Raw genomic sequence first — 11,226 nt, 5'->3', positions numbered from 1 at the left:
TTTCGTTAATATGTTATTATTTTTATTCTCTTGCAATACCAGGAGAATTACAGGAGCATGGCCGCTCATTTAGAAAAGTATTCGCGCTATTTTGTAAGGTAGCAATGTCGTATCGTCCCGGAAACACCACACAAGGAAGCTCATTCCACTGCTTGGTCCTAAATACGTGGAAGATATTGCCTTGAAACCCGCACTGTGGAGGAACGCCGCACATCCAGACGGTGGGGATGATATCCTAATTTGTGGCGTATCGTAGAAGGCTTCGAAGGTGGAATTCGGTCGAAAACTATCCCCGTGATAAATGCGATAGAAGACAATGCAGCGATATCTCTACCGAACGCCTAGTGGTCTAGCAGCGTTGCAAAATTACATAACTAAGGTTTTCATTGATAGATTTGGGTAGCTACAACTGATTCCTACAAAATTAAAAACAAATAAATATACAATTTCGTTGAGAAATTTGAAACCGTAAGTCTCTGGGAACATGTTACCAATAATTATTGTGTTAACCCAAAAAAATGTTTACCTATGTACTAAAAGCAGTGTAGTTAACAAGTACAGCAAAAAAAAATCCTGCGTAAAAAGTACATATGTCAGAAGTGAAACCTGTATTGTGCTTAACTGCATATGAAGTCCTGGTACACGATGCTAGGATGACACATGATTTCAAACGCTATTAAATACATTACTATCACGGCTACTATATTAAAGTTCTCCTGGAGTCTATGTAGTAATACGTCGTCCGCATGACATCAGAATATATTAAGGTATACTCGCGTCATACAAAAGACAAACCTTTCTTCGACTATGATTGCCTGGTACCAGAACACTGTATAATGCTTCCTTCCTTCCTTCTCATTTTCTCCCACGTTAAATCTTATGAATTTATGTGTCTGTCTCATTTTATTGTCGCTTTTTCGTTTCATAGACTTTCAAATCACAACGATACTAAAGTTTTCATAAAAAATAAACAAATCATTCCAACAAAAATGTTTAATGACGTGAAAATCAAATCACTTAAAACACTAAACGAAACAATATGAATACGCTAACGATGAAGATTATGATAACTGCCAATAATATATTCTAGTTGGCATTTATTTTTTACATCATATTAGGTACTATTATTTGATTATTTTATTGCTTAATAAGACTTGTTTGTATGCTTGAGACGCCGCTTAAGAGTTTCAAAATATATTTAGGAGACTAACCACAATACACAGAATATCGGGGATAAATACTAACACTAAGAGTACTTTTCGAAAATATGTATAATAAATAACTGTCTCACCGTGTGTTATTTTGATCATCAGATACAGATAATTTCATATTTTTTTCACTTGAGATAGTAGCATTAGTTAAAAAAAATTGACGGTTATGGTGCTCCAGTCATTTGAACATATTCCTTTTCGACGATCTTTACGGTAAGTTTGAACCGTTTGGTGTTGTGAGCTTCTACGTGAAGACATTATATGAAAAGTATTTTTTCATTTGATGGCTTTTGTGTTATAGGTAGTATTTTCGACGATTTAATTGCTTACGATACTTTATTGCCATTTATTAATTTCTTTTCAAAGCATTTTGTCTTCACCATATTGCTGCAAACGACCTCTTTACCGGTCCCGGTATTACAGTTCGAATAAATGATAGCGTATTATCTATAGACCCAATTATTTGTTCGAAGCTTTTCCTAGTATTAAAACTTTTCTTACTTATTAAACGGTATATCTGCAAATGTACTTTTAATTTATCAAATAAATCGGAAGTATTCTGTAACGCTCGAGACAGATCTTTATCATTTGCAAAATTATTGAATCTCTTAAAAATTTGACTTTTTAGGTAATTTTGCTCTTCGTTATAAGACGGTACACTATTCGAAATCTGTAAGTACTTTTGTCGATCAAGTATGTCTTGGGTTAAAATATCAACCATTTTTTCGTTGATGCTTGTAAGCTGTATATCATTCAACCACTTCGACAACAAATCTTTTATATTTTGAAACATCGACTTAGAATTGCTGACTAAATTACATTTTTTATTGCCATTAGCTGTCTTTCTGTCCATTTCATTTAAACAATGTACCAACATGTTTTTTAATTGTGAAGCTTTTCGCAAGCCAGGATCATTTTCTAAAGTTTGGTTATAGGTAATGTATTCCCTATTCTTCGGGGTATAAGATTGAATCGATGTCGGATCTGACGAAATAGTTGAATATGTTTTTCTAAAATTCTCTTTTTGTGGACGTGGAATACGTATTCCAGTTTGTGACAAGATTGAGGGCTCTCTTAGGCTTTGATTATTATTTGACTCTTTCATATAACTTGTTGTACTAAAAGGCTCTTTGGATATTGATTGAAAGTGTATTCGTGGAGTTGTGTTTCGATTCTCATCTTTTGAAGGTTCTTTGTCAACAAGTTTGTTTGACATTTCTTTTTGCACTGTAGATGATAGATCTTTTGATGGATGTAGGTCTTCGTTACTCTGGTTATATGTATCTGCACTATTAACTGACTTTAACGGTGGGTATGACAGACTTGATAACTCTTTTTGAGGTGTTGATGTTTCATACTGCTTTGACAGGCCGGAAGTTTTGTTAGCACTACCATGATTATTAAATATTTTAATAGAATCTCCTGGCCGATATTTTATTGTTAATTCTTTATTGGCCCCTTCTTTAGTACTGTCATTGATTTCTTTACAGATATTATTTTCATTTAATAATTTTTTCAATAAATCTTTCTTTTGTGGAGCTTTTTTAAAACTTATATCGTTTTCAAAACTCTTATAATTTGTTTCTTCAATATTATTTGTTTTAAGTAAATGTTCACGAACAAAACATTGTCTTTGAGTTGACTCGTTTAATAATTCTTTTAGTGCAGTTAATTTTTTAATTGATCCTTTAATTTTATCTTTATTGTACGGCTCTTTGCAGTGAAACTTTTTCAGTAACTCTTTTTGTGGAGTTGTATTTCGTTTTTCTTGTTTTCTACTAAGAGATTGACTCAAATCGTGATCCATAATTATATGTGCTTTATTAGTATTATTGTAAGATGGTTCTTCATGGAAATCTGACTCAATATGTATTTTGAAGGTAGTTTTTGATAAGTCATCATGGGGAGTTGATATTTTAGGTTGCGCTTTTGAAGAGCCCGAATGATTAATCACGTCACTGCCACTACATAAACTATTGTGTGACTTATATCTTGCAAACACCCTTTCTTTGCAACATTTGATAATATTTTTGTAATTGCCGCTATCTGGCTCACTAATAATTTCTAATAATGTTTTCTTGGTATATAAATCTTGTTGACTCTTTGAAAGCGACAATTCTTTTAATGTCTTGGCTATTGCATCAGCTATAAGTTCTATTTCTTTTCCTTGTAAGTTTGTGTGTGTTCTTAATTTTTTTATTATTGAAGATTTTCTTTTCGAATAAGACTTTGACGAGCTCTTTTTTCTAGAATTTTTCTCATTGTCTATACAGGTAGATATACTCTTTATTTCTGCTTTAACATTTCGTGATAAAGATACGTTATTCTGTCCACAATCTTGTATTTCTGACTCTCTACAAAAAGATTCATTTCTAATTCGCTTCTGAATTATTTTGATGAAATGTTCTGTATTAGTATCAGATATTTCAGCCCCTAATAAATCACTTATCAATACAAGCCAATAATTTACATCATTTTCTGCTACTATTTCATCAGCATCAGCTGTTACTATATCAGTAATAGTTCTGGTTAAGAGAATCGTCACTTTTTTTAAATATTCGTCACCCACTATATTTTCATGAGTAAGACTTTTGAGCCATTTCCATATTTCTTTGTGCAATGAACTGAAGTGACAACTTTCAGGCTGTTTTTTCAGTTTACGCAATAGATTATGAATAAAATCCTTTTTTACAGGAGCATCAGTTTGAGTGTTTTTTCTTTCGATAACTTGTTGTAACCAGTCATCTATTGTACAATTATATTTTTTTCTAATTTTACTGTCTTCTGTATTACTAGATGTTATTTTTTGAAATGACTTTTTCAAATCTTTCATATTCTCCTTTGTATTACTAGATAAAATTACTGGATTTGTATTTAACCAATCCATTCCTTTGTGCCTTAAATTTTCATTAGATAAAGATTCACTTTTCAGCAAAGTGTTTGTGTTTCTGATTTCATCTAGATCGAGGTTAGAGATTAATTTCTGAGACAATTCCCGTAACGACTTAGAACTTAAACACATTCCTGTTGTATCTTGTAACCAGTTTTGAATATAAGACTTAATATGGTGATTTTTATCATAGTTTTCATTATTGGCAAAGTATTTCTCTTCATTTTGTTTCCATTTCTCAAACTCCCTAAAGCGTTTTTTAACCTCTTGCTTGGCTTGTTTGGAACGCATCTCTGAATTATCATTGCGACGATTAGGATTGAGATTGGTTGATGAAGTTATATTATATCCAGTCCACACTTCTTTTTGGACATTCAAATCTTTTGACTCTTCTAACAATTTTAATTGCTGTTTCTTACATTCTGTATGGCATAAACACGATCTTCGATTCAATTTACTTCCAATTGTCTGAAAAGGAACAATAATATTATTCTTACCATTTTATACGGCAACTAATGATCGTCGATCGTACTCCTACATCGTAGCACAGCTATCACACGACCGTGGTGATTTTAAATTAGAGTAGACAACGCTAAATAGTTTCATCTGATGGGAAGTGAGATCCTTACATCCAAGCCCATGGGTGTCTGAAGTATCAGGTGTTAGAGATGCGTTCGAGGTCTTTGAAGTGAGGGTGTGCTCTGAGCTTCAAGGCTCAAAGATATTCCGTTCCCAATATTCAGTCTATATCTTACTTGAAATAAAAATCAACTATCGTTGACTTTTCTGTCCCAATAAACTTATCGACGGTAACTCACATGGGAAGACGTATACTTTACCAGCGATAGAAGTTTGGATGGAAATTGCTATTAACGCGTCCCAATATAAGGCGATAAGAACGACTTATCGGGTATATTAGGGCAGCTTCAGATTATTGACAGCTAATTACTGACAGTAGAAGGTAGTAATTTATCTCTATCTGTAGTTAGTATATTGGGAAATGCCGTAAGTCTATCAAGTGTATGTAAGACGCAATAGTTTCTTAGGAATCCAGCAGCTATGGCGTGTGTGAAGTATTTCCCAATTTGACGACCGGAAGGTTGACTGCTAGTATTAAAGTAAACAATTCCCTCGAATACTCCTGATATGCGCAGCAAGATATAGTAAAGAACTAAGTCGATCGAAGACACGAGTACGTCGATGGTTCGAGCCGCTCTTTGATGCCGTGGAAGAAGTGATATCAAAAATAATTACAGTCCTACTTTGAATGAATTTCACACATTCTGGCATTCAAGGAAGCATTAGCGGCGAATTCGTTACGGCTCAGCTTATTCAAATTCGAATATTTATATTCAAAATAGGATTGTAATCACTTATTGAACGTTCTGAATTAAACAACCCCCAATACGAAATAGTATGCCTATGGCCTGAGCATAACGGGCGCAAGAAACTCATTGTTAGGCAGATGATATAATAACCCATTTGCTGATTCAGCCATTCATTCCCCAAATAAAAATATTTGTATTGGCAAAAATGATTTGATTTAAGTAGAAATGCTTACCTCAGAATTTTCAGACATATTGTGTCGATTCTTACTTAAAGTCTCTCTTGTACTTGCTATATCTTCAGCGGCCTTCCTCGGCGTGAACTTTTGGTAGTTCGTTACTTCCACACCTTCAGCTCTGTAATGTCATATTGTTGGTAATAGTGTCATAGTTAGATTAAATTGAATACATTGTTTTAAATGAAAAAACTTATGCGTCTTGGGACGCCCTAACTAATCTAAGTTGAACTATGTAATATTAAAATTGTTTAGCTGGAGAAAAGCTTAGGTTATTTAAGATTAGCTTACTTAAATCTTATGTAAACGTGATAATAAAAGGAAAGGTTATTTATTAATAACATCTTTTATTGATTTTATAATATATATTATTATTAGTCACAATTCTTGAATAAGTACATTAGAATTTTGTGATACAGTAGGTACATTATTAAAGAAACAATTGGTTAGAGTGAGAGAGGAAGAGCCTGCCTACAGCTGCCATATGCGTGAGAGAAAGAGAAGCCAGACAGACTGACGCCGTAAAGCGTTACGTTACGAATGTTACGAATATCAGACTGAAGACGTCCCCTTCTGGGTGAAGATCTCCATGATGAACGGTCCTGAGCTAACCTGATCCAACGTGGGGGGCCTACGCATCTTCCGGTACGTGGTCGCCATCCGAAGACTTTACTGCCCCAACGGCCATCTGTCTGTCGAGCGATGTATCCTGCCCACTGCCACTTCAGTTTCGCAATAATTTTCCTTGTGATTCGATCTCGCAGGGAAACTCCGAGCATAGCCATCTCCATTGCCCTCTGAGCGACCATGAGCTTACTAACGCTAAACTATTTGACTGATAAGAATCAGTCAAATAGTTAACGATCACGTCTGCAGTCCGTAAGTAATCACTGGCAACACACACTGGTTGAAAACCTTCGTCATAGATGGCAAATACAAAATACCTGAAGCCACTACTGTGTCTCTCAGATTCGAGATCTAAGCGATATTGGCCCGAGGAAGGCGTCTGACCGGCGTTCGGTTGCCTGCTGGTCTTCTCGTAATGCTGAGAAGCACATTTCCGTGAGGACCGCTCTTGTTTTCTCACTGAAATAATAAGAGTTTTGATTTGGTCCTCATTTTCTTTTATCTTCTTTGGGTAAATGAGCAACTCTCGTAAATTATGCGCACAAAAATAATATCTAATGGGATTTCTCAGGTGTTAAAAGAGTTCATAAGTGACTATGATCACTTACCTTCAGATAACTTACCACCAGTAGGCTAGTCCTCCTATTCCATAAAAAGTAAATGCTGCGTCACAGTTATACTGGAGATACAATAAACCCTCGTTTAGTTATACGGTGCGTATAGTTTTCTGATAAGCTAAATAAGTACCACGTCTGTCAATCTCTGGTCCGCTGTGCGAGCAGTTGTGCAGAGTGACGGCCGGTGCCGCGTCGTAGAGACCATGCACGAGGAACCTGTCTTCAGTGTCGCCATCCATGATGAAGTGGAATCTCACAACTGAAAAGACCGGAGATGCCATTTTTACTGTTCTCGTATTGGCGCGATGCTTAACACCATAGAAATATAATAAGAAGTTACCTAATTTAATAAGAAATGTTGTAAGTGCTAATTTATAGATATTTTTAGATTTTACAATTATACATTTTAGATTTTCTTATTAATTTTATTTTTTTCGTAAGAGTTAAAATAAAACCATTAAATTTATTTATATTGTCTTTATTTACTGATTTTAAATTATTTATTCAGTTATATTCAAAACTAGATGTTAAAAATGACTAGTAGCTGCTACTACAGGAGTCAATAATTTTGGGGCTACTGAAAACCAGTGCTACACGTCAGTGTAACTTATTACTGAGTTAGCTCCATTTGGTGACATTCACTGCCACACAGCACCGCGGCCACGTCGGGTATATCCACGATACCGATTATTGTCAATATAAAATAAAAACCTTGATCCTTACAAATCGGCAGGACCTGACCGTCTACCAGGCGCCTTTCTCATAGCTTGTGCTGATGACGTAGTTTCTGTCCCAATATCATTACTTTTCAGCAGATCATTATCTGAAGGCATCGTTCCCAACATTTGGAAGCGTGTTAATATTAAGCCAGTACATAGAATAAAGCCTAGAGTGTGATGTTACTAATAATTATAGACCGATATCCAAATTATGTATAATAAATAGCTAAACTATTTGAAAACCTGGTTAACAGTTATATGTATCTGTCAATAAAGCATTCCCCGAGCTTGGTTTCCAACCATTCTTCTCCAACCATCTTTAAAGGACTTTAACAGTGGGAGGCTACTTTGCACAGGATGTAGGCTAGATTTTGGGTACCACACCTGTGCCTGTTTCTGTTGTGAAGCAGTAATGTTTAAGTGTTTCCTGTGTTATTGTGTTTCGGTCTGAAGGGCGCCGTAGCTAGTGAAATTACTGGGCAAATGAGACAACATCTTATGTCTCAAAGTGATGCACTGAATCCTGAGCGGAACTGCATTGTAATGGGAAGGGCGTATCAATTACCATAAGCTGGACGTCCTGCTCGTCTCCTCCCTTACTGTCATAAAAAATTGCGTTCAGCGGTTTAATCAATTTAGATTTTTCTGTTTTTATCGAAACTTTGTGACATTGGTATTAGTGGCGACTTGCTTTGGTGGTTTACATCGTACATAAATAATCGTTCTCAAGCAGTGTTAGTTAATAACTACATTTCTAGCAGGGTGATCGTTCACAGCGAAGTCCCGCAAGGTTCCTTACTCGGGCCAATACTTTTTATTTATTTTTGTAAAGGATATCGGCTTGTGTCTCCAATCGTCAAAACTTCTCTGTTTCTCAGATGACATGAAAATATTTGCCACTTCAGAAGCAGATGCTGAAGTGTAATGAATTGTTTGGATCTTAACCCGACCAAATGTAATTTGGTAACTTTTGGCCATAAAAGCAACACTATTCTCTTCAATTATAAGCTAAAAGGTAATTTGCTGAAAAGAGAAAATGTCCTACGAGATGTTGGGGTGTACCATGAAAGTAAATTAATATTCGACAGTCATATTGAAGCGGAAGAATCTGCTTCCAAAGAAAGTGAAAAATGCACCAAATCACTGATTCAATATTTATCATGAAGATAGCCTCTGAACTTATTGACTGCCCCGAGGAACCGCGTCTATGCCGCTTAGGTAAACTCACTTTTGTATCTTCCACTAGAACTAATCGACAAAATACATTCCTTTGGGGAGCAAGTAATATTTTTAATAATAGTTAATCTTGGTATAATGTAATCGCAGTGCCTATTTGTACGGGTACTGGACGAATAAATTATATTTATTCGTACATTTATTCAATTTTTTTTTCAAAGTTGACCTAGCTCAGTCGGAAAGCGGTTTTTTCTTAAATTTTATGATTCCTTTTTTATGTATTTAAAAACTTATCATAACACATTTGTCTGATTTTTATTACCTATTCAAATGTATGATCTGTGTTTTATTTACGTGTTTACCCGTTCAGAGGTTGTAATTTTTTTTTCGTTATTTTCTTGAAAATTGTGTATTGTAATAAGATTAGTAGCTAAACATGGACCAAATCTCTATCACTATGATTTATAAAAATTGGTTAGGTTAGGTTATGTTTGAACAGTTAAAACAACGCACGAGCCGAGCGTAGCGTGTCGCGGCACCGCCCGGCGAGTGCGAAAACCAAATTGTAGGCGTTTCCCCCCATTAACAAATTAGGGAGGGGGGAGGGTAGACTTTTATTTTGGTTTTTCTTGAAAACTGTGTATTAAGTTGTAATAAGAGTGGTAGCACTATATCGTGGACCAAAGCTCTATCAACTACAATTCATTAAAATTGGTTAGGTTAAGTTATGTTAGAACAGTTAAATTTCATTCAATGATGTCTTTTTTCTCTCTAATCCGATAATTGGACGACTAATTAATTTCATTCGTCCAGTTGCCGGACGAATAGCAACAGCCTAATAATAAATTGTTTGTCCAGTACCCGTATTAATAATTATAAATTGTTCGTACGGTAACCGTATTAATAATTATAAATTGTTCGTACGGTAACCGTATTAATAATAATAAATTGTTTGTCCAGTACCCGTATTAATAATTATAAATTGTTCGTACGGTAACCGTATTAATAATTATAAATTGTTCGTACGGTAACCGTATTAATAATTATAAATTGTTCGTACGGTAACCGTATTAATAATAATAAATTGTTTGTCTAGTACCCGTATTAATAATTATAAATTGTTCGTACGGTAACCGTATTAATAATAATAAATTGTTTGTCCAGTACCCGTATTAATAATTATAAATTGTTTGTCGAGTACCCGTATTAATAATTATAAATTATTCGTACGGTAACCGTATTAATAATAATAAATTGTTTGTCCAGTACCCGTATTAATAATTATAAATTGTTCGTACGGTAACCGTATTAAAAATAATAAATTGTTTGTCCAGTACCCGTATTAATAATTATAAATTGTTCGTACGGTAACCGTATTAATAATAATAAATTGTTTGTCCAGTACCCGTATTAATAATTATAAATTGTTCGTACGGTAACCGTATTAATAATAATAAATTGTTTGTCCAGTACCCGTATTAATAATTATAAATTGTTCGTACGGTAACCGTATTAATAATTATAAATTGTTCGTACGGTAACCGTATTAATAATAATAAATTGTTTGTCCAGTACCCGTATTAATAATTATAAATTGTTCGTACGGTAACCGTATTAATAATTATAAATTGTTCGTACGGTAACCGTATTAATAATTATAAATTGTTCGTACGGTAACCGTATTAATAATTATAAATGGTTCGTACGGTAACCGTATTAATAATAATAAATTGTTTGTCCAGTACCCGTATTAATAATTATAAATTGTTCGTACGGTAACCGTATTAATAATTATAAATTGTTCGTACGGTAACCGTATTAAAAATAATAAATTGTTTGTCCAGTACCCGTATTAATAATTATAAATTGTTCGTACGGTAACCGTTTTAATAATTATAAATTGTTCGTACGGTAACCGTATTAATAATTATAAATGGTTCGTACGGTAACCGTATTAATAATTATAAATTGTTCGTACAGTACCCGTATTAATAGACTCAGCCTAATGTAATAGATCTTTTTCTGACTAACTTTATGTCACCGAGGAGCATGTCAACCGGTGTATCTAGGTAAGTACCATGTTAATAGTAGTGAATAATGACACTTAGAATCTTCACTTGTGTATTAACTGTTTTAATTCTGTAAATATTTTAAATTGTGCCTTTAGTTTATTCGTATTGTTGAATTCTAACCTATAATTTGCTCACACTTAACTATATAAATTGACATTTAAGATAGTTTATAGCTGTTGGTCTTCCTAATAAATAAAAGTAATTTTAAAGAATTTCAACGTAACTTTCTCAGTTTATATACATAATACATTTAGCAGACATACTCGTATCCAAAGTTAGATATTTATCTCATATTATACTTACATTATAAATTATTTAACTGGACAATTTAGAACACTGCAATATTAACCAAA

General features: G+C 34.0%; 2 protein-coding genes across 4 annotated transcripts in view; both read right to left on the bottom strand.

Moving 5' to 3' along the window:
* LOC126971377 (uncharacterized) overlaps nt 1-11,226 on the bottom strand; it is a 453,035-nt gene that overhangs the window by 217,736 nt on the left and 224,073 nt on the right. The gene's annotated exons all lie outside the window — the stretch shown is intronic.
* LOC126971344 (uncharacterized) lies at nt 1,124-11,226 on the bottom strand. Of its 3 annotated transcripts, none has more exons than XM_050817596.1 (5): nt 11,177-11,226; nt 7,037-7,165; nt 6,607-6,748; nt 5,663-5,783; nt 1,124-4,569 (listed from the first exon to the last, which is right to left on the bottom strand). In XM_050817596.1, the coding sequence occupies exons 2-5, from the start codon at nt 7,143-7,145 to the stop codon at nt 1,588-1,590; spliced, it is 3,354 nt and encodes a 1,117-aa protein (XP_050673553.1). In that variant the 5' UTR covers nt 7,146-7,165; nt 11,177-11,226; the 3' UTR covers nt 1,124-1,587. The 3 variants fall into 3 exon arrangements, with proteins under 3 accessions (XP_050673553.1, XP_050673554.1, XP_050673555.1); XM_050817597.1 differs by lacking the exon at nt 11,177-11,226 and adding an exon at nt 7,618-7,728; XM_050817598.1 differs by lacking the exon at nt 11,177-11,226 and adding an exon at nt 7,630-7,707.

This window comes from Leptidea sinapis, chromosome 23, assembly GCF_905404315.1.
Source record: "Leptidea sinapis chromosome 23, ilLepSina1.1, whole genome shotgun sequence".
NCBI classification, from domain to species: Eukaryota; Metazoa; Arthropoda; class Insecta; order Lepidoptera; family Pieridae; genus Leptidea; species Leptidea sinapis.
This window is presented reverse-complemented; position numbering and strand designations above follow the sequence as displayed.